This window comes from Archocentrus centrarchus, chromosome 24, assembly GCF_007364275.1.
Source record: "Archocentrus centrarchus isolate MPI-CPG fArcCen1 chromosome 24, fArcCen1, whole genome shotgun sequence".
Lineage (NCBI taxonomy): Eukaryota > Metazoa > Chordata > Actinopteri > Cichliformes > Cichlidae > Archocentrus > Archocentrus centrarchus.
Genome location: NC_044369.1, coordinates 35507441 through 35533392, shown reverse-complemented (window position 1 = coordinate 35533392; position 25952 = coordinate 35507441). Strand labels below are relative to the sequence as shown.

General features: G+C 46.1%; 3 protein-coding genes across 3 annotated transcripts in view; 1 reads left to right on the top strand and 2 right to left on the bottom strand.

The window, feature by feature from the left end:
• xrcc3 (X-ray repair complementing defective repair in Chinese hamster cells 3) overlaps positions 1-1609 on the bottom strand; it is a 24294-nt gene extending 22685 nt beyond the window's left edge. The window contains exons 1-5 of the mRNA XM_030721397.1: positions 1458-1609; positions 1161-1351; positions 604-741; positions 335-532; positions 46-200 (exon numbers count right to left, since the gene is read on the bottom strand). Of these exons, the coding sequence (XP_030577257.1) occupies positions 46-200; positions 335-532; positions 604-741; positions 1161-1215 (546 nt within the window). The 5' untranslated portion in view covers positions 1216-1351; positions 1458-1609. The remainder of the gene's footprint in view (positions 1-45; positions 201-334; positions 533-603; positions 742-1160; positions 1352-1457) is intronic.
• LOC115774227 (transcription factor IIIB 90 kDa subunit-like) lies at positions 1570-25952 on the top strand. The gene is made up of 19 exons (XM_030721392.1): positions 1570-1718; positions 2555-2763; positions 9255-9335; positions 9422-9595; positions 10832-10863; positions 10940-11012; positions 19957-20106; positions 20198-20291; positions 20382-20508; positions 20705-20744; positions 20839-20934; positions 21014-21337; positions 21439-21500; positions 21637-21718; positions 21809-21861; positions 21959-22227; positions 22321-22372; positions 25341-25527; positions 25610-25952. Exons 2-19 carry the CDS (start codon positions 2580-2582, stop codon positions 25645-25647), a joined length of 2118 nt encoding a protein of 705 aa, XP_030577252.1. The 5' UTR covers positions 1570-1718; positions 2555-2579; the 3' UTR covers positions 25648-25952.
• On the bottom strand, positions 11191-20350 carry LOC115774229 (BTB/POZ domain-containing protein 6-B-like). The gene is made up of 5 exons (XM_030721393.1): positions 18431-20350; positions 18001-18256; positions 13762-13852; positions 13552-13670; positions 11191-12826 (listed from the first exon to the last, which is right to left on the bottom strand). The coding sequence occupies exons 2-5, from the start codon at positions 18204-18206 to the stop codon at positions 11794-11796; spliced, it is 1449 nt and encodes a 482-aa protein (XP_030577253.1). The 5' UTR covers positions 18207-18256; positions 18431-20350; the 3' UTR covers positions 11191-11793.

Genomic DNA, 25952 nt, shown 5'->3' with positions numbered 1-25952 from the left:
TGGGTCGTCACACTGTCCTGGCTGACGTCACGAAATCAAACTTACCAGGTCGGCAGCGTGCTCAATATACACGTGGTCGCTGAAGTGGAGACGTTCTATAAGGTCCACTGGAACATCAGAACGTAGAGCCAGTTGCTCGCCGATCAGCTGGTGCAGACGCTTAATTGGAAACGAGTCCTCGGTGCAGACATACAGCGCACCTGGAACAAACACAGCAGCAAACAAACCAATAACACGCCAAGAATAAAATGTGACACGTCAGGTCACTCATTGAGCAGATCAGTGAATGCATCACAAAACTACTGACTGGACTCCTCGTGGTAAATTTACTGACCTGCTCCCAGCCCTCCATGCTCTGCTGGGTACTGCACTGACAGGCAGAGCTGCAGGCCAAGCTGAGTCTTGCCAGCGCCACTCTTTCCAGCCAGCTCAGTGACGCCCCCCACAGGCAGACCACCCCTCAGCAGCCGGTCCAGAACCGGACAGCCGAGGCTGAGCCGGGCACCAGACATCCCACGCTGCAGCTGCAAAGCTGAACACACACACACACAAGGTTACATGCCATGATATCACGCTGTATGTCCAATGGGACTCCTCACTGACCTGTAATTGGAGGGTTCCTCCTGCAGGCGGCAGCAGCAGCTGTGATCAGCTGCTGGACATCAGAATAGGACAGACCGGTGAGCCTCTGCAGGTCTGGACCAGAAACACAGACCACATCCTGCACAGACTTCATGTGAACTGCAGCAGGAAAAGCACAGACGGTTACCACAGGGAGTATGGAAACAAACAACCAAGCAAACAGGAACTTCAAATAAGATTTCCTAATTTTAACCCAGTGAGGTCTCCTATACAGAGCGAAGGAGCCTGCCATCATGTCTCTGGTTCACCATACAATCTCTGATAATCTGAACAGACGCTTGATCCACAGGGTTCAGGACACACGCATGTTAAAAAAAAAGTTTCATCACAAAAGTAGGTGAGCGTGGGCCCCATGCCTCCGGCCGGCTCTGATGAGAGATATGACAGACATATGTTTCACAGATTATAGGTCAACAAGACGTTTACAGCCGCTTAAATACAGGGAATCCTTTTCTGGCAAATACGGGAAATCACTTTTAGGCACAACACCGGTAAACGTTGAAGGACTCTGCCGTTACCTCTCCTCAGGGCGGCGCTGACCCGCGGGCAGAGCTGCAGCTGCTCGCAGTTCATCACCCCGGAGCTCCCGCTTCCCTCCGTCTCTCTGTTTGTTTGTTTGTTTACTTCAGAGCAGCACCACCGCCTCGAAAATTACCCGCCGAACGGCACACGTCATCACGAGACGTCGGGTGGTACCATTCAGCTCGGTCTATGGGAAGGGCGCGAGATTTATGCTCAAAGGAAGTCAAACCAGGTCCGTTTCATTGCATCGCATCACTATCACGTAATACAACCGGACGTGAGTTATTGATTACCTGCCAACAGGTACATGTTTAAGGATTTACTTATGCAGATTGCAACGCTTTCTTTTTCCACACCCCTGTCACCAACTCACGTCCCGTGTCCAATGACGTCATTTCAGCGCGCCAGAGGAGGAAACCAAAACAAAAAACAAACTGTGATCAGGAACCGCTCAGTGGTCAATAACTGATATTCATCGATCAGCGGGCGAGAACGAGACCGCATGGGTTCTGAGAGGCGGGAAAATTGTTTCTAACGGACCGGAAGTTCTGTCGGTGAGTGAATCCGAATCACCGGGAGACCGGCCCGGGTCTCGGTCCCAGTGCTGCTCTTAGTCCCGCCCGGGTACTGCGCAGGTTAGTGTGTCCGGTTTGCGGCCGTATGTTTATACGAAGCTTTAGTATCGCGATGTGGTCGTAAAACATTCAGAAGCTGTTTGTGCCTGCTGTATAAGTGATCGATCATCCTGATCGGTCGATCAGTGTGATAAGATTTTTGGAGAGAATAGGAATGAAACTCAGTAGAAGACAGAATCCCTGTGTGTAAATGGGAGGGAGACAGGTGGACAGGTGAAGCTGAAGGTGGATGAGTTTAAACACCTGGGATCAACCATCCAAAGAGAGGTGAAGGAGAGAGTGCAGCAGGGTGGAGATGAATATCAGGGGTGATCTGTGACAGAAGGAGAGCAGCCAGAGTGAAAGGGAAGGTTTAAATGTGGTAGTGAGACCTGCTGTGATGGATGGTTTGGAGATGGAGGCTCTGACTCAAAGACAGGAGGCAGAGCTGAAGATGCTCAGATCTTCAGTGGGAGTGAGCAGGATGGATTAGAAATGAGTCCATCAGAGGGACAGTCAGAGAGTGCAGAGAAGGTTTATCATTGTAGTGAAGGAGGACATGCAGAGGGTTGGTGTGACAGGATGATGCTGGGATGGGGAAGATGGACGCAGATCTGCTGTGGCTGAAAGAAGAAGAAGAGGAATTGTGTTATTTATTGTGTTAGCGAGTTTACAGTGAAGCTATTCTACAGTCATCCCAAACAGGAAATGGCAGTGACTCGCTTCAAGTGCTAACCTTTATACTCACTGTCATGTGACCCGTCTCTCCTCCTCAGGTACTGCTGACCTTTGACCTCCACCATGAGCTCCCGGGTGTGCAGGACCTGCGGGGGGTCCGACATCGACGTGGACCAGGCGCGTGGCAGCGCCGTGTGCACTGGCTGCGGCTCGGTGCTGGAAGACAACATCATCGTGTCTGAGGTCCAGTTTGTGGAGGGAAGCGGGGGCGTGTCGTCCGCCGTGGGACAGTTTGTGTCTGCTGACGGTGAGATGCCAACACTGGTGCCAGTAACACCAGCAGCAGGTTAGGGTGTCTGCGGCGTCGAGCGGGTTTCAGTCAGAAACAGAGTGGCTCGTTCAGGTGTTTACAGATACGCCTCAGACACCAAACGCCCTGGTTTCAGATGTCTGTCAGACCGATTCAGTGACTCAGACAGTGCCACCTTTTGTCCACATTTAATGAATTTAATGAAGTCTCTGACATCAGCTTCCCATTAATCCAGACTTCCTCTGAGGTGGCATTAGCAGGCAGGTGGTCAGTGATGGTCTCTGTGAAAAACACATCACAAGAAAAAGTGATTTTTGCTTTGATTCTTTAGTTACTGACATTTTTGTTGATTTTTTTATTTATTAAATTTGTGAAATGAGAAAGAAATGCCCGTTTCTCCAACTTATTCTCAAAACACAACAGATGTGATGACTGATTGTTATGACCCGTCTAGGGGCCCGGAGCGCAACATGAATAAGAGAACACCATTCGCCCCAAGACCCAAGCAGCCACACAACAGTAAAGTAAAAAAATATCAGCAATGCTTTATTGGCTCACATAGACACAAACACACAGAGCGATTCACATCAGGGTGAGCCGTGATCCGGCGTCTGACCTAAACCAAAAAGAAACAAAAGAAATGACACAGTCTTACCTCCCTACCTGTAACCAACACAGGAACCCACTCTGGGTCACAACACTTGTTTACTATGGTGGCTGGTTGGACGCTTGGGACACGAATGATGCTCTTCTTCCCTGCGTTGTCCATCCAGCCTCCTAAATAGGGCATGACCCTCAACCGCAGCCAATCGTCCGCAGGAGGGAGCACACTGCACCAATCGAAACCAGGCACCTGCACAGACAAATTAGCATATTACAACAGACACACACACACACCCTTGCAGACGTAACACTGATATAGGGAAAAATGGGAGAAACAGGGTGAAATGTTGGGCTTTCCAACCAGTTTAGAGCAGACTGACCCTTATGGGCTGGTAGCTCACAGCTGAGGCTGACAGCTGTGCAGCAGCTGTGCGGAGTCTGGAGCCCTCTGAGCGTCCGGTGCTTTGTGGTGACCCTGCTGCTGTCTTCATAAATCAGAGAGAAGACCTGTTTGTACAGTAAGGAGCTCACATGCGCCTCCTTCACCACCACAAAAACTGACAGGTGTAGGATTTCACCTGCCTGCAAAACATTGTCACCTCAGTCACCACATGCACCTTAAAACAATTCAAGTTACTGACAGGGTCTTCATGTAGCGTCCATCTGCCCCAAAAGGAGCCCAGTCTTTCTTGCTGGACCAGACTGAATCCTCTGGAAGCTGCGGTTTTATCGTCCAGCAGCACACTCGCCACTCTCTGAAACACAGTTCAAACTCACCTGAGCTCAGCTTTCCAGCCTCCTGTGCAGGTGTGCCTGGACAGGGACACGTCCACCTGACAACAAAGATTTTAGTTGTTTTATCTTTGATATCAGGTTTCATTCTCTCACCAACCATCAGTGTCTAATCCATATCAGTTTTACACATCTCCTTTCTCTGGAACATCCTGATGTGACAGGATGTCCACCACAGAGCTCAAAGCCAGCTCTCTGAACACTACGAGCAGTTAGAGTGGTAGAAGTGCCTATTTGAGGGTGAGGTTAGGGACATGTGGAGCTACCTGATGGTAGGTGAAGCAGGAGGAGTAAGAAGCTCTGAAGGTAGTGAAGCCATGCTGGCATGGATATCAATTCCATTTTCTGAATTAGGACATTAATGACCGGTGAGAAGTAGATCATCACACAGGTGAGGCTTCACGTGTTAAAGAAGAACCGATCCATGGCCTCAAAGCAAGGAGCCTGTGTCAGGACACCTGGATCCACGGGTAATGGATCCAGGTGTCCAGACACCTGAAATGTGTCTGCTGGCAGAGAGGTCAAAGGTCAGCACCCCAGGAACCAAAACTCCTGTTTACCTTCCATCTGTAAACGTGCAGCAGATAAACAGGAGTGTGAGAACAAAGCAGTCGAGGCCAGGTGTTACCCTGCAGGTGAGCTGCTCTGGGAGTTTGTAGGTCTGTGGTTGCTGCCTGAATTGGCAGCGATTTGATGAGAAGTTGATTTGGCCGTAGAAAAAAAATGACTTTGTATGTGTTGTCAGAAAAGGGGTGGAGTTTGTACCAGACGACCAGTCACAAACATGGACAGGTGCTGAGCAGCATATTTCTGACAGGAAGAACAAATAATCATGAACTAATCTGAGCAATTTAAAATCTAATCAGACTGAAAGTAACACACCTGGAAGGCTTAAATAAGCTGTCAGTTAATAGACTGATCAATAAGACAGGTAGATCTGATCGCAGCACTAATGTGCTGCTCAGAGTTATTCTGACAGCTGGAACAGAATAAGAGAAGCTTTGCTTCACCTGCTCAGAGAGGTGAGGCACTTTGAGCACATCCGAGGATGTCAGTCATGTTGATGGTTTGTTTTCATCTGAAGGTTTGAAGCTATTAATCTTTCATGAAGGATGATCTTGCATCTCCACTGCTAAAGGAGGCAATAAAGGAGGCGTTGAAGCTGCGCTCCTTATTTAGAGAATCAGCTGAGTGCTGCTGCAGACACTTCAAGATGTTAGAAACTCTCTGAGAATAAAAACAGCAGGAAGTAACTGCAGCACCACAAACCACAATCCTCTGCTCCACCCCCCCACCGCCCACACAGGGTCAAAGGTCACTGTTAGTAAGTTGCAGTTCGTCCCAGCTGTATACAGACATACAGTCAATTTAGAGTGATGTCAGAAGGCTCACTAATCAAAGAATTGATTGATCAGCAATCTGAGTAACAGCTCATTTACATCATCCTTTTCTACTCTCACTAAGCACTCAAATGCTACTTTCCCACCGCCGAGGAGCCGGTGCTCGTGCAAGGGCTGGTTTCAATGAAGTGGTGAAACGCTTAAGAACGAGCCCGCTTTTCCACCACGTTTCTGTGAACTGCTCCTTTACGTATGAGTGTGGGCGGGTCCTCGTCTGGACACGGACACCGAAGCGCACAAACGTGGGAGAACACGCTCTCCTTTCTTGTGCTGCAGATACGTTTTAGGGTCCAAACCAAACTACTGCAGCATCTGTGTGCAGCACAGAGGGAAACACAGACAGCGATTAGAGCAAGACGACAAGTACGCACTTTGTGTCCTTTTATCTGTGATATGAACTGATACAAAGCAGCAAGTTCAGCCTTAGAGCCCAACCTAATTCATCACGCGTTCTTGGTTCGAGACCAGCTAGTTTGCGGGGCCGGAGTTGAACCCATTTTTCGGCCAAGCACCGAGTGCTTCCGCAGTGGAAAACCCGCCTAACGGTTCAAATAAAACCCTGTTGGTGGGAAAGAGGCTACAGTGCTTTAGAGTACAAAGCACATTTAGCCAATCATGAATACAGAGCTGGAATTTATCTACCTCACATCACATCTACTGATGTGGACTCTCCAGTTAACCTGCATGTCTTTGGCCTGTGGGAGGAAGCCAAACCCAGGGAGAACATGCCAGCTCCACACTGAGAGAACCCAGCAGGGGGATTCTAACCAGGACCTTCTTGCTGGAACCTCTTTTTGCTTCACTTTGAAGCTGATAATTGATCACAGACTTTCCTTCATCTGAGCCTAACTGGATGTGATGTCTGTAATCAGTAATCAATAATCTTAATTTGTTTGTTGAAGTTTGGACTCCTCACAGCATCAAGGTTGCGGTTGCTCCCTTCGTCCTGGAGCAACTGACAGAGACAGTTACAGACTTTCGTATGTCTTCATACCTGCTGACACACATACAGTTGTCATAATTTTCCAACCCTGTACCTCACCCAGATCCATTTGGTAGTCATGAACAATCTTCTGACACATTTATGGCTGGATATTTGACCACTCTTCTTTGCAGAATTGGTAGAGTCCATTTAAATTGGTTGGTTTTCCTGGCATCAACCCAAAAAATTTCAATGGGGTGAGGTTGGGGCTTTGGGAAGACCATTCCAGAAGCTGAATGTTTTATCCATTACTAAATCGGATTTAATGTTTCAAGCATCTAGCTATTGATTTGAGGTGAAGTTGACAAATTTGGAGTTAGTCCTCCTCCTTCAATAGTTCATCCACTCTGTGCAACGTACCAGTACCTTTGGCAGAAAAACAGCCCCAGATCATGATGCTACCACCACCATCTTTGACAGTTAGTATAGTGTTCTTAGGTTTGAAAGCCTCACCTCAAACAAACATCTTGTCATTGAGGCCAAACAGCTCAATCTTTGTCTTGTCTGACCATCAAACTTTTTTCCAGAAGGCATTTGGCTCATCCATGTGGGCAGCTGCACATTTCACTCGAGCTTGAAGGTTTTGATTTTGGAGCAGGGTCTTCTTTCTTGGTCCATGGTGATGTAAAACTGGCCTCTCTGTGGACAGTGATGCTGACGTTCCTGCAGTTTCCAGATCATGATAGGCTTGAGCCTTGGTGGTTCCTGTGTTGTTCCTGACCATCCTAACCAATTTCCTCTCATCTAAGAGTGACAGTTTGGGTCTGCTTCCAGATGTTGACAAAGTAGTGAGACATATCTGAATCACTTTTACTTATGTACAGTTGTTTGAACTGATGATCTTGGAATCTGCAGTTGTTTAGAAATGGCATCAAGTGAACTTCCCAACTTTTGTGAATCTACAATTCTCCTTCTTAGAGCTTCACTGAGTTCCTTGGACTTTACCACTGTTCTGAGTGTTGGTCAGTCCGGTGCTGACTGCTGTCAAACAAATCTTTTTTATTCTGGGGAAGAGAAATTACCAGATGCAGTCAATCATCATTACTAATGTGACGTTAATAAGCCTTGGCCTTGTCAAGTTAAAAAACATTGTAGAACCTTCAGTACCACTTTTTAAAAGATTTAATTGAGGGTACGTGTACTATACTGCCAAAAGTCTTTACTCACCATCCAAATAATTGAATCCAGGTGTTCCAGTCTGTACCTACTGTAGGCATGCAGACTGCTTCTACAAACATTAGTGAAAGAATGGGTCGCTCTCAAGAGCTCAGTGAGTCCCAGCGTGGTACCTGTGCACAAGTCCAGTCACTGCTAAATATTCCACAGTCAGCTGTTAGTGGGATTACAACAAAGTTGAAGTGATTGGGAACGACAACAACTCAGCCATGAAGTGATAGGCCACGTAAAATCACAAAGTGGGGTCAGCGGATGCTGAGGGTCATAGTGCACAGAGGTCACCAACTTTCTGCAGAATCAATCACTGCAGACCTCCAACCTTCATGTGGCCTTCAGATCAGCTGTATCCAAGCCTTACATCACCAAGCTCAATGCAAAGTGTCAATGCAGTGATGTAAAGCACGCCGCCGCTGGACTCTAGAGCAGTGGAGACGTGTTCTCTGGAGTTTGGGGATGGCCCCTTCCTGTTCCAACATGACTGCACACCAGTGCACAAAGCAGCTCCATAAAGACATGGATGAGCCAGTTTGGTGTGGAAGAACTTGACTGGCCTGCACAGAGTCCTGACCTCAGCCTGACAGAACACCTTTGGGATGGATTAGAGCGGAGACTGTGAGCCAGGCCTTCTCTCCAACATCAGTGTCTGACCTCACAGATGTGCTTCTGGAAGAATGGTCAGAAATTCCCATAAATACTCCTAAATCTGTGGAAAGACTTCCCAGAAGAGTTGAAGCTGTTATAGCTGCAAAGGGCCCACATCATATTAAACCCTCTGGATGTTGTCATCACCCTGTTATCAGCCATTAGCATAGCCAAGTGGTTGTCTGGTGCTGAGGAGGACCCTGTACAGTATATATTTGAACCTGTATGTATACTTTGACCCTGGTTGGATTAGAGAAAACCCAAAATAAATTCAAACTTGTGCCCAATTCTTGTTTTTTAAACTAACTAAAGATGTGTAATCATTCCACCCTGGAACAGCTCAAAGAAATCATTAAAAGCCTCAAATTACCATGTCACTCATGCCCATGATGAGTGGATGAAAACTTCTGACCACAGCTGTACCTGAGTACAGGAGAAGTCATTGCTGTGGAGCTAGCTGGCCTTAGATGGAGTGTATCATCAACAAGAATCCAGTGCAGCAAGTGGTCATTAAGATCAAATTGTTCTGAAAGCCTGCTGAATAAAACATGAGGTTGAACCCTGTAAAGAAAAATCATCAGTCCAACAGGAGCATGAAGTCAATTAGAGATGAGGGATAACTGGATTTAGGAACAGGAAGTAGCACTGGATTCTGAACCTGAGGTTCATGCTGTGCTTGTGAAAAATACATGGACCAGAGAAGCTGTTCACCCTGATGGAGCTGAAGACCTTTGTCATGTGACACCTCCACCCTAACCTCACCGCAGTCATCTGACTCGCACTTAAACTCCTGCCTGTATTTTTTTATATTTCTATGTCAGGTCCTTAGAATAACACCGTGATAGGGTCAAAGGTCAAAGATTCCCCTGAACACCTGTCTGTCTGTCCATCAGGTCCAGTTAAAGCTCCTCTCCTTGGTTCTGGTTTCCATACCAGCGTTGGTAAAGAGTCCCGAGCTCAGACGCTTCAGAACGGTGAGTCCTGGGGGGTCCCGGTCCTGCTGTTTGGTAGATGCTGCATGTCCAGGTGAGCTGCAGGTGTAATGGCTCTATGTGCGCAGGTAAGCGGCAGATCCAGCAGCTGGGCAGTCAGCTGCAGCTCAACCAGCACTGCCTGGACACCGCCTTCAACTTCTTTAAGCTGGTCGTCAGCAAACACCTGACCCGAGGCCGCAAGACCGAGCATGTCATTGCTGCCTGCCTCTACCTGGTGTGTCGCACAGAGGGGACGCCACGTATCCTAGCAACTGCTCTGACCCACTGAGCATGTGTGATCTGAAGTGAGGCAGCCAGTTTGTAGACAGACCAGAACACAACATTGATCCGGTGAGACCACGATGGCCTGAGGCTAAGTACCAGCTGATGGGGGTTTCATACCTGCAGCTCAGGTGTGTCTCTTCTGCACAAGAGCATTAGGACTTGAATAAAAATGCTTCTAAAACTCTGAGAGGATAAAGGGTTAAGTCAAGCCGGGCTGGTGAATCAAATATTAAAACAGACACAGACGGTATTATGAAGAGTATAAACCATCAGAGCTGCAGGTGGACACACTCCAGCTGTTGGCAGGAGATTTGTCACATTTATCCATAATCAGCAGCACTGAGGTGTTCATGTCCTGAAATGTGCTGCAGATGTTCTGCTGTTTGTTAAGAGAATCAGAAACTTCTGGAACAGGTAGCAGGTGTTAGAGCTGCTGAGTACAGGAGAAATCACTGACATCTGTCTGCAGGGACGAATGAGCAGAGATCCCCCCCGCAAACAACTCCAGACATTTTCATTGAAATCTGCTCACAAATACGACCGAAAACCTCGATCCACCTACAGGTGGGCGAGGTAATGAGGATTTAACTATAATTAAAAATATACAAAAATAAAATATACAGGGCAGCACGGTGGTTAGCACAGCTAGAATAACATCTAGAAGGCCTGGGTTCGATTCCACCTTGGCCCGGGCCTCGCTGTGTGGAGTTTACATGTTCTCCCCGTGTCTGCGTGGGTTTCCCCCCACAGTCCAAAGACATGCAGTTAGTGGGGTTAAATTGTCCATAGGTGTGAATGGTTGTCTCTCTGTGTTAGCCCTGTGACAGGCTGGTGACCTGTACAGGTGTACCCTGCCTCTTCCCCTATGACAGCTCGGATAGGCTCCAGGACCCCCGCGACCCTGATAAGGAAAAGTGGAAGAGGATGGATGGATAAAAATATACAGGAAGTGTCTTCAGTCTTTGAGGACACAGCCTGTGGATTTAATTCATGATTAACGACTGTTATATCTGAACTCATGAAATCTGCTGACACTTTTAGTAAAACAAACTAAACCTGATTTAAATGATTTAAACACAACCTGAAATCAAATCAAAGTAGAAAGCTGTACTGTCTGCTGTTGTTCCCTCTGTACATGAAACCTTACAGAGGACACAGCCAGGCTGATCTTTCACCTCCAAACCTGCTGGTTTTCCTCAGCTGAGTCTCAGACATGCTGCTGGACCTCAGTGACCTGCTGCAGGTAAGAAGAAGTCTCACCTATTCTCAGAGGTCTCAGTAGACTTGGTCCAGGTGTGACCTTTGTGTTCTGTGCCCAGGTGAACGTCTACATCTTGGGAAAGACCTTCCTGCTGCTGGCTCGTGAACTGTGTATCAACGCTCCTGCCATTGGTGAGACATCTATTCATTTTTTTTATTTAAAATCTACACCACTCCAAAAACTGATAATCCAGTCTTTTACAAATCACTTCAATGGGATAAACAGCTTTAGGAGGAACATATGCCATCATCATCCAGATGATGTCTTTAAAGGGAAGGTCCCACCGAAAAAGGGACAAAGTAGGCCTCAAACTGCTGAAGAGTACTTTATTAAAAAACAACTATCACATTTATCAGTTTCAGCATTTCACTTACTGTCTAGAACACTTTTCCATTGAATACAGGCTTTAAATAATTTGTACGTCATACCATTCATCTGTTTATTTCCATTTTACACACACTGATGTGACCTTGAACACAAAGGGAGGTAAAACTCATCATCCACAACACAAAAAAACCAAACTGAAAATCCTCCTTGGTGTGAGACCACTGAGAAAAAACAATGAAAGAAGCAGCAGTTCAGGTTTTAAATAAATAAACTGTAAGCAGTAACTCCTCCTTCAGGCGCTGCAGCTACAGAACTTCACCTGCCAGGTGGCGCTGTAAAGCCTGAACTTTGGCTTTATAGTGACATCTAGTAGCAGGAAACAACAACTTCCTTTTTTTCATCACCTCAAAGAATCAGCAGCACTCAGTTTCACACAAACTTTAATATTCACCAAACACTTCTAACGAACCGGACAGCAATCAGCTCCAGTTCCACGGCACAGTTCCGTCACCGTGGCTCGTCTGAATCAGAGCTGCAGGCTCTGACTTCCTGCCTGAGTTTGAGTCCTTCAGTCCAGGTTCTGGTTTAGCAGTAGAAGATGAGTTCAGGGATCTGCCCACCCTGTACTCCAGTGCCGTTGGTACTGTCTGATGAGCACTGGAACTGGAAGGTCACTTTCCCACACTGCACTTCAGTCATCCCCTCCTGGCCAAAGTAACTCAGCTCGTTTCCGTCCAGGACGCCGCTGACCGTGTAGAAGGTGTCCTGCTCTACCTGCACCGGGTGCTCGAACCACACCGGGAAGGTGCTGCTCGAACCATCTGACAGGAACTTGGTGAGGTTCTGGGCCAGAACGGTTCCCTGTCTCTTCAGTTCGATCCTCACAATGTACTCGGCTTTCCTGCCACTGGACCCGTACAGACCAAGTCCAGCCACGAAGATCCTCCGGTCCACGGCAAACTGGATGCTGTCACAGCGCCCCCTGTATCTCCACTGGTTGCTGCGGTAGGCTGAGGACTGGAAGCGGTGACACCTCTGTGGCACCAGCCCCACCCGATTCACCACAGGGAATTCCAGTCTGGGTTTGTTGGTGGCTGTGAACCACAGGAAAACATCGTGGGCCTCTTTGAGTGTCAGCACATCTGACTGTGCCGCCCCATCTGCAAACTCCTGCAGTGTCATGGAAGGGAATCGGATCAGGTACAGGGCCTTACCCAGCACCGTGCGCTGATTCCCGGGGGTCACCGTCAAGCCCTGCCGCCGACACTCAGCCGCCGCCCAGCACAGCACTGCCTGAAACACCACGACCTCATGGGTGTTGAGCGTTTCTCTCTGCAGGATGATCTCCAGTGTGGGCAAGTCGATCTCACAGAAGCCTTCAGACCGCAAAGCGAGCTCGGCCTGAGCGTCGATCACCTCCCAGCAGTGCTGCGTCAGCTCCGGCTCCTCGAACAGCCGACTCTGAGACAGCAGCACGCAGGCGTTCTTTGCCTCCAGGCTTGTCTCCAAGAAGGCCACGCAGGCCCTCGCCAATGCAGGGACAATGTACTTCTTAGCGGCGTAAAGTGTTGCGAGCACGGTGTCGGCCTCCAACTCAATCTCATCGCTGTACAAGTACCTGAGACAGAGCACATGGTAGAATAAGACATGTGGAGGTCATGCTGCAACAAATGGTATAACACATGCATCCACAACTGACTGCACTGGGTCTATTTACTGCCACTGTGGAGCCGAAACATAAGTTACCTCTAAATCTCGTGAACATGATGGAAATGACCCCATGATTCTGGGGTCATTTCCATCCTATCTGGTCTCGAGCTCCACCATAAACTACACCACCTGCCTTATTCTCCTGTCAGCCACCTGTTAAATACCCTTTTGATTCCAAAGTCCTGGTTCTAGAACATCAGTCTCTGAAGCAGAATTCCTCTTACCCACTCCACAGGGTCTACAGCCTTCAGGGGTCCTCCCCACCCAAAACTCCCTCCTTCAGATCCTACCTCAAAACAAACTGATCCAGACAAACGGCTATACTCGGATCCGGTTTTGACAGATTTCATGGTCATCATCTTAACTCTGCTTTCCTGATGGTTTGTTACATATTGCCATGATAGCCCCTAAACCCCCATCAGAATACTGAAACACTTTACAGGACCTGAATCCTTGTAGTTAAGTGAAGCCCCTCCCTCTCTGGCTCCTGGACCTGTATCCTAGACTAGTGAGGCCCGCGAGAAGGGCAACTTTCTCTCCACATGGGGCAGATGACCAAGCTGGTGAGTACTTCCAGCACTCAGCTAGCTGCAAATTCACTAACAGTTGACCCGGTCTTGAGTTCAGACTCACTTTAAGAGGATGAGGAAAGCAGCTGGCTCAACGTCAGGGATGTGGATAACCGACTGCCCCTCTGCCAGATCTCCATAAAACATGGCTCCAAACACTGAGCTGCCCACCGCCAGGACATACTGTAACACAAAGGAATCCAGCACAATATGGACCACAGGCTCAGGGGGACTGGGTTCTGGAACAAAGTATCAGTGGCACCAGCTTCTGTACCTTATGAGCAGGAACAGTCTGAGTCTCTCCTGGAGAACCAACAATGAAGTGGACATCAGCCATCTGCTCGTTGTTGAACATCAGAGCATTCCTGCAGGCAAACAACAACAGACTCGAGTTGGTGTTCATTATTAGTGCTGAACAAACAGCTGCGATTTAGAGTCTTCACAGTCATAATCATCACTCAGAGATACACAACAACAACACGGAATTCACTGATGGACCTGACAGAGAAAGAGAACAAACTGTAGGCTCGACTGTCCAAACACTTAAACCCGTAAAAACCAAAGGAGTCACTACGAGGAGGCAGTCAGTGAATCAGCAACAAGGTCAGTAAGTTAGCAACAGTCGAGCATCAGGTCCGAGGCACCTTCCAGGAATGGTGATGCTATTTTCTGGAGCTCTGATTGGTCAGTAGGTGGTGATTTCATACCGGGGGCCTATCCCAGGAAGCATGTTCAATAAACTGAGTTTCCTGTTCCAGAACAGCTGATCAGAGTTTGTTCAATCAGCTCTGAGTACGATCACCCTGAGTTAGCGCGTGCGTGAGTAAGGAAAGAAAGCCATCATCAAAGGAGCGCCGACACCAGGATTCACCATGGCAACAGGTGAATAAAGGGCGGAGCCTCCATTGTAATCTGATGATGGAGGATCGTACGTGTCAGTTTGTTATCAAATATATCATTTCTTTATAATATCTGCTGTCATCATTTACACAACTTGAATCTCCATCAGATGAAGCTGAATCCTAATTTCACATTTGATTTATAAAATCTAATAATTCAGCCTGACGGACAAACTGCAGGAGACAGAAAGTGAAGATAAAACTGTGGAGAAACAGCTCAGACTGAGTTTACTGACCGACCTGTGTGTTAGAGACTGAGACAGCAGCAGACCCCGGGGGCGGAGCTGACCTCAGGTCAGTTTGTTACTCAGTAAAAACTGTTTTTGCTGCAGTTTATGACAGTTCAGTTTATGACAGTTCAGTTTATGGCCATTTAACTGTTTAAATAATTATTCAGTAAAAAAGTTTTCTAATTCCCAACCGAACAAAACAAGGAAGCGCACTCCCGACTTCCCACAGTTGCAGTTGCAGTGCTTTGTGTAGCACCAAAACACAAAATAGGGGTCTGCTCCCCGCGCACACAAATCTGCTGCTGGTGAACGGTGGATGCTCGGTGTGATTTGATCGCCGTCACACCGTCCCAGGTCAAATTTATATTTATTCTTTACAAAACGCCTCTCGATCATTCCCCATGACCGGCTTAATAACCCTCTGGGGTCCGGGGTATATTTGGCCATTTTTGACTACTTTTGTTTTTAGCTTCATAGTTGACCTTAGAAACTGTTTACCCTGCCTTGTTTGGTATAATTTTTTTTCAGCACACTCATGTGTGTGACTGTATAATTACTCTTATTTTGACATCCTGTATCAACACACTGGACTTACAATCACATAAAAACATCAAATCAGAGTAGAAAAAGTTAGATTTTTTTACTGTAAAAATCAGAAACATGCTTAATTATTTTTACAATTAAAATGCAAATATAAGTTGTAAATTTTCAAAACTTGTGTAAAAATATAGTAAATAATAAAGTTAAATACAACTATTCACATTACAATGCAGGAAAGGCCTCAGGTGTTTTTGTGTACAACTATTTGCAGAGCAATCAGGACTCACAATAAGATGCTAGACAAATTATTTACGCCACCTCAAAAAAAGAGTTTCTGTCCTCCACAAGACTGAGGGGCCCATCACAGGCAAAACTTGCCAGTAATGTTTCTCTTTTACCACTTTTTCACCTGCTCCTCAGCAGCCAAATGCACCCAAATGCATCATGTTACCACATAATGTTCTGATTGGTTGATATGGTGCATTTTTACACCAATGGGAGGAGGTTGTCGGAAATTATTTTGTTTTATTTTTGTTAGCAGGCACTTCCTGTTAGCGAAACTCACGTTTTCGTGCATCGAAGGTGAGGACAATATACAGGAAAAAGCATGGCATAAATTATTGGACATAACTCTGGTTTTACTTGGATTATTTACGTAATTTAAAAACTGGTACATAGTTGGAAGTCTGCACTTTCGATTCATGGCAGCAGCGTCCCGATGATATGTCATCTCAAATCAGTGATGTCATTTTGACCCACCACCGCATCCGTGGACTCCAGAGGGTTTAGCCAGTCTTTGCCGGGTCATCGAGCCAAAGTTGTGAAAACTACATTTTCCTATGACAAGGCACAAAATGACTCCGTGCCTGTGCACAGCAGATCGGACAGCGGAACCAATCGTCTATCAACGTCAGCTCAGGTCCTGCTGAGTAGTTATATTTCTATACAGATTTTTTAATTAAACGAACTTAAAACAAAAAGTCTGCATCAATGGAAAGATCAAAACATATTGAAGGGGTGATGAAAAATTTACTACCAAGTCAAATTCTGTTTATACGACGGAGTATTAGGGCCACATTTAGAAAAAAAAATAAATCGTGCATTTTGAGAATAAAGTCAAAATTTCGAGAAAAAAGTCGAAATAGTATTTTGAGAATAAAGTCGAAATACTATTTCGAGAAAAAAGTCGAAGTCGTCATTTCAAGTCAAATAACAGCCACGGCTGCTATACCCTCTACAAAATGACTTGGGTAGATGAAACAACTTGATCAGCTGTCTTAGGGGCTCTACACACGGGGAGCGAAGTCGCTCCCTCTCCATTCATAGAACTTCTGCGAAGCGATTGTGGCGTCCTTGCACAAGTTCCATAGGAAATGAATGGAGAGCGAGCGACGTCGCTCCCCATGAGGCGAGCCCCTTATTGTGACTTGTGATTCTGAAAATCCCCTCTGTACTGCACGAAGGTGCATTCATCGAAATCCTTGCATCTGACCATTGCCAGTTTGTGTGGTTCTCCTTCTGAGCCGATGCAGCTTTCTGCACATCTCATTACCATCCTCATAGTTATCACTCCATTGTGTTTGTGTACTAAAAGATAAATAAGTTCCGATTCTTAAGTATAGTTTTGCTAACTCATAATACAAGACATTCTGGAGGTTATAGTAGACGTGGCATGGCAGGTGTTTGACTTGAAACGACTTAAATCTGCACATTGACTTTATTCTCAAAATACTATTTTGACTTTTTTCTCAAAATTTCAACTTTTTTCTCGAAATTTTGACTTTTTTCTCAAAATTTTGACTTTATTCTCGAAAAAAATTTTCGACTTTATTCTCGAAATTTTGACTTTATTCTCGAAATTTTGACTATTCTCAAAATGCACAATTAATTTTTTGTTCTCAATGTGGCCCTAATACTCCTTCGTATGTTTACTACCTTTTAATAGCCTTAATCTGAGCTCATTTAATTTACTACCTTTTACTACTCCGCAGAAACTCTGGTTTACCTCTCTGTTTGTTCGTGGTTGTTTACCTCTCTCTCTAACTATATCGTTGTTGTTGTTGTTTACCTGTCTCTAAATATATCGTTGTTGTTTACCTCTCTCTGTTTGCTCGCCGTTTACCTCTCTCTAACATTATTGTTGTTGTTGTTTACCTCTCTGACTATATTGTTGTTGTTTACCTCTCTCTGTTTGCTCGTCATTGTTTACCTCTAACTATATCGTTGTTGTTTACCTCTCTCTAACTATATCGTTGTTGTTTACCTCTGTTTGCTCGTTGTTGTTACCTCTAACTTTATCATTGTTGTTTACCTCTCTCTGTTTGCTCGTCATTGTTTACCTCTCTGTTTGCTCGTCGTTGTTTACCTCTCTCTAACTATATCGTTGTTGTTTACCTGTCTCTGACTATATCATTGTTTACCTCTAACTATATCGTTGTTGTTTACCTCTGTTTGCTCGTTGTTGTTTACCTCTCTCTAACTATATTGTTGTTGTTTACCTCTCTGTTTGCTCGTTGTTGTTTACCTCTCTCTGTTTGCTCGTTGTTGTTTACCTCTAACTATATCGTTGTTGTTTACCTGTCTGTTTGCTCGTTGTTGTTTACCTCTCACTGTTTGCTCGTTGTTGTTTACCTCTAACTATATCGTTGTTGTTTACCTGTCTCTGTTTGCTCGTTGTTGTTTACCTCTCACTGTTTGCTCGTTGTTGTTTACCTCTAACTATATCGTTGTTGTTTACCTGTCTGTTTGCTCGTTGTTGTTTACCTCTCACTGTTTGCTCGTTGTTGTTTACCTCTAACTATATCGTTGTTGTTTACCTCTCTCTGTTTGCTCGTTGTTGTTTACCTCTCTCTGAGGGTGGGGTGGGCAGCCTGCCAGCTGTCTCTTTCCTCTGGGTTGCTGTCGTTGCTGTTTGGCTGCGAGGCCGTGTCTCCACAAACGTCCTCAGCGGTCAGCTGTGGGTCGCTCACCTGGATGAAACTCTTCTTCACCTCCAAAACCTCCACCTCCTCGCCATGAGGGAGGCTGGTGGAGAACAATTCAGCCGCCATCTCCTCCTCAGGGAGTGGGCAGAATCAACACGTCACAGCATAGCAGCCTCCTGTGGGCCAGAGAGTCAGAGATTATAATCCCCAGAGATTAAATCCAGATTATCGGACAGCAGAACGTTTGGTCTGTCCTGAAACACAGAAATCAGACAGCTGCTCCACTCTGAAATCATTCTTGCATTTTAAAGACTCGTTCAGTTAATGCAAGTCTGTTCAGGTGTGCTTACCTGAGCTGCTGTGGTAATGCTTCATCTGTCTGTGCGTCTTTCAGTCTGGTCATTGATCACTTGCATGAATCCAGCCAGTGAACACCACCTTCATCCATCAGAAGCTTTGGCTTTGACTGCTGTTCTCAGAAAAACGTCATCAACGTAGTCGATAAGCCACGCCACGACTGCTTCAGCATTGCGAGTTTAGCGGGAGCTCCGAGTCGAGTCCCTTAACTATCGATCATCAATAATGACAGTTCTCCGTTCCGATCACGTTCCAGCATCACCTCCTCCTCTTCTTCCTCGCTTCTTATCGTCGTACCTGCGGCGGGTTTATCAGCCGTGCCGAGACGTGCCGGTCCCGGCGCGTGTGTCACGGAGTATCGGTGTGCAGGATACCAGTTTGACTCCCGCCGTTCTGCCGTCCTTCCGCCGTTAACGTTAAAAACAACCAAGCCGCTACCGCCTAGCTCCGGCCGCCATTTTAGGTCTAGCTGCTTCTTCCGCCTTCACCGCCGCTTTGTGCTAGCAGAGGGCGACAGAGCGCGGGAAACAACAGAGCAACTGCGCAGCCGCAAACGTTTCCATGGATATACGGACTGTGTATGTACATACACAGATGAATTGATATGTGTTTATATATGGGGTAAGATAACTGTCAAAAACAATGTATGTGTAAGGAGTCTAAATTCATACATGTAAGTCAATAAACGTGCATAAATATAAGATTTGTATTTCGAATGCAATCTACAAAGTTACAACTTCTCAACAATACAAGTACAAATCACAAATTTACAAGTACAAACCTCTAACTATTGAACGTCATACTGCGCATGCGCCTGGGTGGCTTAGTGGTGAAGCACAATACCACATACACACGCCGCGTTGCAGTGCGGGCGGCCCGGGTTCGCGTCCCGTGCAGGCCCGGGGCCGATTTGCCTGTGTGTCTTTCCCTGTATCTTTCCTCCATTTCCTGTCTCTCTCCCCTGTCACGAAAAGACTCTAACAGACAACAGATAAGACCAGTAAGGCTTTCTCCACCGGAATAGTTCGGAATGAGCCACCAACCAGGAAGAAGTATCCTCCATCCGCCATAAGAATGCAGTATGACGTGGCTTCGGCGTTGATATAAATACGCCGTGTCTCAATGATCTGATGTATTTTAGGAGCAGCTGAAGATGATATTGAATTAAAAGATTGATTCATAGATTTCTTTTCTGGCCTGTTTCCCTCATCCCGCAGATGACTGCCAGCCCGCAGGTTTATTCCGTTTTCCTTCCCACTGTTTCCCATTGCTTGCTCATAGGGGCTCGTCTGATTGGTCGGTTTCCTCTGTATTGTTGCAGGGTCTTGTTGAGGCGACTGTTGTTGTCATTTGGTGCTATATAAATAAAATTGAATGAACTGAATGATTGTTTTTCGATTTCTGTTGATGTCACAATAATAAAGTGGACTGTCCTGGCCCCGGTAACGAACCCTGACCCCATGTTTACATATCGTATAGATAATAACAGCAAAGCACTCTTCCTCCTCCTCCTCTTCAGACCCCTGCCTGTACATCCCTCGCTTTGCTCACATGTTGGAGTTCGGGGTGAAGACTCACGAGGTTTCCATGACGGCTCTTCGTCTCGTTCAGAGGATGAAGAGGGACTGGATGCACACAGGACGCCGACCCTCCGGACTCTGTGGAGCAGGTACAACATGGAGGCTGTCACCATAGCAACAAATAAAAATGGCATTGTGCGTGAAGCAGACAGTAATGCTCCTCCTCTTCCTCCTCTTCAGCTCTCCTGGTAGCAGCTCGGATGCATAAGTTTCGTCGTTCAGTGAAGGATGTGATCAGTGTGGTGAAGGTCTGTCAGACCACTCTGAGGAAGAGGTGAGGGCTGCAGCACATCCCTTAAAGGCCTCAGCACACATGAGCCGGTACAAGAAGGAAGTAAATTTCAGTGTCTTTCCCTCCCTCCAGGTTAACAGAGTTTGAAGACACGCCCACCAGTCAGCTGACCATTGATGAGTTCATGAGAGTAGATCTGGAGCAGGAGTGCGATCCCCCCTCTTTCACTGCTGCACAGCACAAAGCCAAAATGCAGCAGGTAGATCTGTGTCTCTGATTGGCTGCAGCAGGTAGATCTGTGTCTCTGATTGGTTGCAGCAGGTAGATCTGTGTCTCTGATTGGCTGCAGCAGGTAGATCTGTGTCTCTGATTGGCTGCAGGAGGTAGATCTGTGTCTCTGATTGGCTGCAGATCTGTGTCTCTCGGCTAACTAGTTTGTGTTTTCTGGTTTGCAGTTAGAGCAGGAGCTGGCTAAAAAGCTAGATGAGGTTGAAGGTCAGTTTCTACTTCTTACCTGACTGTTCACATAGACTACCTCGGGTGGGGGGGTGGGTTTTAGAATCTTTAAAACATTTTCTGTCATCATTAGGAGAAATCAGCTGCTACAAAAACGAGATTGAAACCGAGCTGGAGAAGAGTCGGCCCAAACTCAGAGGGATCTACGCCGCCTATGCCAAAGAAGTTGGTCAGTACTACTTCTTGGTCACCTGACTACCCAACCATGCCCACACAAATACGCAACACCTCCTACATTCTGCTTTCAGACTCCGAGGACAACCACGAGGTTTTGTCCTCGCCATCTGAGCCCGAGGAGGCTGAGGGCGAAGACGCTGAATTCCAAGCAGCCACCCAGCACCTGACTGAGGACTTCCTGTGTCAGGTGATCCAGGAGGAGCAGGGAAGGGGCACAAAGGGAGATCACAGTGTCTCTGAACAGGAGGCAGAGCCAGAGAAGGGGGAGGCGGGACCACACCGTCAGGTTGCCCCTCTGACATCCATCCTGGGAAAACTGGAGAGCGCCGCCAGCCTGAGCCTCCAGCAGACCTTCCAGACCACCGACACATCAGAGCCTGGTGGGAAAGCTAACGGTGAGGATAACAACTGGTACATCATAGTGACATCATCATTACATCACCAAGCAGTCAGAATTGGTTAATAAGAAACAATTAAGCTCTCCATTTGTTTTTAGGCGATCAGTCACAGAATGAAGAGCTGGACCTGGAAGGTATCGACGATCAGGAGATTGATAAGGTCAGTTTACATTTCCTCAGGTAAAAGCACACATAACCAAGGAAGTGTCATTTCAGAATAAAGTTAGACTTCTACTGTGAAAGTACACTTCTGCAGGATGTGCTCCTCTCTGATTGGTTCATCCTGTGTGGTGCAGTACATCCTAAATGAGAAGGAGGTTCAGGTGAAGACAGAACTGTGGATGAAGCAGAACGCTGAATACCTGAAGGAGCAGAAAGGTGGTCGCCTTTATCAATGACTACTAATTCACATTATTGACTACTGATATGCATTATTGATTACTGATTGATTGGTGTTTGTGTTCCCAGAGAAAGAGGAGAGGATAAACAAAGAGAAGGAGGAGGGTACCTACAAGGAGAAGGTCAGTGAAGCCCAGAATATCCCAGCTACCAGTCTAGAGGATCACCTGTAGCTCCACCCAAATGACTTCTGACCCCACGTGCTGTGTGCTTTTGCAGAAAAAGAAGTCATCTAAGAAGCGGGATCAGATTGAGGCATCAACGGCGGGTGAGGCAATTGAGAAAATGTTGGAGAAAAAGAAGATCTCCAGTAAGATCAATTATGATGTCCTCAGAGACCTGAACAGAGGGACAGGAAGTCCCAGCAGGTCCCCTGACCACACCCCCGATACCACTGCAACACGAAAACGACTCAACCGCCGGCGGCGTAGGAAGACCAGCGAGACTAACCAAGACCTTGCAGCTAACACCAGCATCATGGGGAAGAGGTATCTGAGATGATCTATTATCAATAATCTGTCATTTGTAATGAGTATTCTCTAATCTACTTCATTCTGATATTTCTTCTTCTGCTGTGTCAGGTTCCGACACCTCATTTCCTCAACACCAAAGAAGAAGAAAATAGTTCCTCAGGTTAGCAACCACACATCAACCTGCCTCATCTGCCTGTCCTTCCTCACTTGTCTCACCTGGTTTACTTCAATACAGTTCAGTTCATCCATCCTTCCTTCCATTCTCTTCCTCTTATCTGGGTCTGGGTCACAGGGGCAACAGCCTAAGCAGAGAAACCCAGGCTTCCTTCCTCTCAGCCACCTCCCCCAGCTTATCCAGGGGGACACTGAGGCGTTCCCAGACCAGCCGAGAGATATAATCTCTCCAGCATGTCCTGGGTCTGTCCCAGGGACTGACTCTTCCTGGTAGGACATGCCTGGAACGCCTCACCCAAGAGGCAGCCAGGAGGCATCCTAGTCAGATGGCCAAACTGCCTCAGCTGGCTCCTTTCAATGTGGAGGAGCAGCGGCTCTACTCTGAGCCCCTCCCGAATGGCTGCACTCCTCACCTTATCTCTAAGGGAGAGGCCAGCCACCCTTCAGAGGAAGCTCATTTCTGCCGCTTGCATCCGCGATCTCGTTCTTTTGCTCACTACACAAAGCTCGTGATTATGGGTGATGTTAGGAACGTAGATTGAGCAGTAAATCAACAGCTTTGCTCAGCGCTCTTTTTTCCACAACAGACCGGTGAACTGGAGATGCAGCCCCAATGCGTCTGGCAATCTCGGGCTCCCTACTTCTCTCACTCATGAACAAGACCTCGAGATACTTAAATTTCTCCACTTGGTGCAGCAACTCATCCCTAAGCCAAAGTGGGAACTCCACCCTTTTCCAGCTGAAATTCTGTCCATTAAAGTTACAGAATTGGTGACAAAGGGCAGCCTTGGCAGAGTCCAACCCCATCAAAACTAGTCCAGTTTATAACCGGCAGCACCCTGAGGTTATTCAAGTCAATTCAGTTCAATTCAATTTGATTTATAAAGTGCCAAATCATAACAGTCGTCTCAAGGTCCTTTATATTGTATGGTAAAGACTCTACAATAATTACAGAGAAAATCCAAGCACTTGGTGAAAGTGGGAAGGAAAAATTCCCTTTTAACAGGAAGAAACCTCCAGCAGAACCAGGCTCAGGGAGGGGGGGTCATCTGCTGTGACTGGGAGGGAGACAGGACAAAAGACACACTGTGTGAAAAGAGGTGAATGGAAAGAAACACTCAGTACCCCCCTCCCCCCAGCAGCCTAGGCCTATAGCAGCATAACTAAGGGAGGGTTCAGGGTCACCTGATCCAGCCCTAACTATAAGCTTGATCATAAAGGAAAGTTTTAAGCCTAATCTTAAAAATAGAGAGGGTGTCTGTCTCCTGAATCCAAGCTGGGAGCTGGTTCCACAGAAGAGGCGCCTGAAAGCTGAAGGCTCTGCCTCCCATTCTACTCTTAAATGGACTGGTTCTTATATAGTGCTTTTCTAATCTACTTTGAGCACTATATAACACAACATGCTTCATTCACCCATTCACACACATTCATACTCATGAAGGCTTTTCAGGGAGCTTTTAGGACAGCCTGATAATAATGAATTACAATAGTCCAGCCTAGAAGTAATAAATGCATGAATGAGCTTTTCAGCATCACTCTGAGAAAGGATGTTTCTAATTTTTGAAATATTGCGCAAATGCAAAAAATCAGTCCTGCATATTTGTTTAATATGTGCATTGAAGGACATATCCTGGTCAAAAATGACTCCAAGATTTCTCACAGTGTTACTGGAGGCCAAAGTAATGCCATCCAGAGTAAGTATCTGGTTAGACACCATGTTTCTAAGATTTGTGGGGCCGAGAACAAGAATTTCAGTTTGATCTGAATTTAGAAGCAGGAAATTAGAGGTCATCCAGGCCTTTATGTCTTTAAGACATTCCTGCAGCTTAACTCATTGATGTGTGTCATCTGGCTTCATTGATAGGTAAAGCTGAGTATCATCTGCATAACAATGAAAATTGATACAATGCTTTCTAATAATACTGCCTAAGGGAAGCATGTATAATGTAAATAGAATTGGTCCTAGCACAGAACCCTGTGGAACTCCATAATTAACCTTAGTGTGTGAAGAAGACTCCCCATTTACATGAACAAATTGGAGTCTATGAGATAAATATGATTCAAACCACTGCAGTGCAGTACCTTTAATACCTATAGCAAGCTCTAATCTCTGTAATAAAATGTTATGGTCAACAGTATCAAAGCTGCACTGAGGTCCAACAGGACAAGAACAGAGATGAGTCCACTGTCAGAGGCTGTAAGAAGATCATTTGTAACCTTCACTAATGCTGTTTCTGTACTGTGATGAATTCTGAAACCTGACTGAAACTCTTCAAATAAACCGTTCCTCTGCAGATGATCAGTGAGCTGTTTTACAACTACTCTTTCAAGAATCTTTGAGAGAAAAGGAAGGTTGGAGATTGGCCTATAATTAGCTAAGACAACTGGGTCAGTGATGGCTTTTTGAAGTTAACTCAAAGATCAGTCAGACTCTAAACAAATACCAGCAGTGCTGAAAGCAGCCGAACATGAAGATAAATCTTTTAGATGCTTATGAATATTTTTTTCTCTGTCTACAATTTAATTTGAGAAGAAAATCATGATGTCACTACTAGTTAAAGTGAAAGGAATACTCATTTAACTCTTTGGTGCAGTTGATGAAGCTGTATTATTTATTGTTTTTGAATTTTTATGCTTAGTTTTTTGCTGATTTTAGCTTTGGTTTTTGGTGGTCTGGGAGCAGCACCGACTCTATGGGGATGGGGTTTTGGGGGGATGGCAGGAGGAGAGAAGCTGCAGAGAGGCGTGTAAGACTGCAACTCTGCTTCCTGGTCTCAACCCTGGGTAGTCAGTTTTTAGGAGGGTTAATAAATTTGGCCAGATTTCTAGAAATGAGAGCTGCTCCATCCAAAGTGGGATGGATGCCGTCTCTCCTAAAGGAGAACATGCAGCTAAGCATGTTCTCCTTGTCTGATTGGGGAGGGGCCAAGTTTAACTTGATGTTAAACTTTTAGGTAGAGGGTGCTGTCTCCATGGAAACAGAAACACCAACAATGGCTGAGCACAACCCACCCTCAGACTGTACTACTGAAAGAAGCTCCGCCCCCCAAGCTGCACCACTCCCTGTGGAGGAGGAAGAGGAAGAAGAAGAGGAGGAGGAGGCAGAAGACGAATGCATTAGCGCTCTGCAGCTGGTGGGAGGTCAGTCAAGGTTTTGATTCTGGAAATCATCGTGGAAATCATACAGTAATTGATTATTGATTGATTAATTTGTGTCATCCAGATTACGGCTGTGAGGCAGAGGAGGAGGAAGTCTTTTAGCTCTGCTCTAGTGACCTTTAACCCCAGTGAAGAAACTCCATCCAGGCTCCAAAGCCGAGGCAGCTGATCCATGTCCCACAGATCAATATAATTTCTCATATCAGAGAAATTAGTTAATCTGTTTTTAATTGTGCTCTGATTGATCGCTGATCACTTTTATTCCTACTGAAGCTTTTAGATGTTTTTGTACCGACATGAAATCAGTTGTGTGTGTGTTTGTTGTTGTTTATTCCTGTATTTTATCTTTCTGATGTACAAACAAACAATGAGACAAACATTCCTTCACAATAAAGAAATCTGTGTGG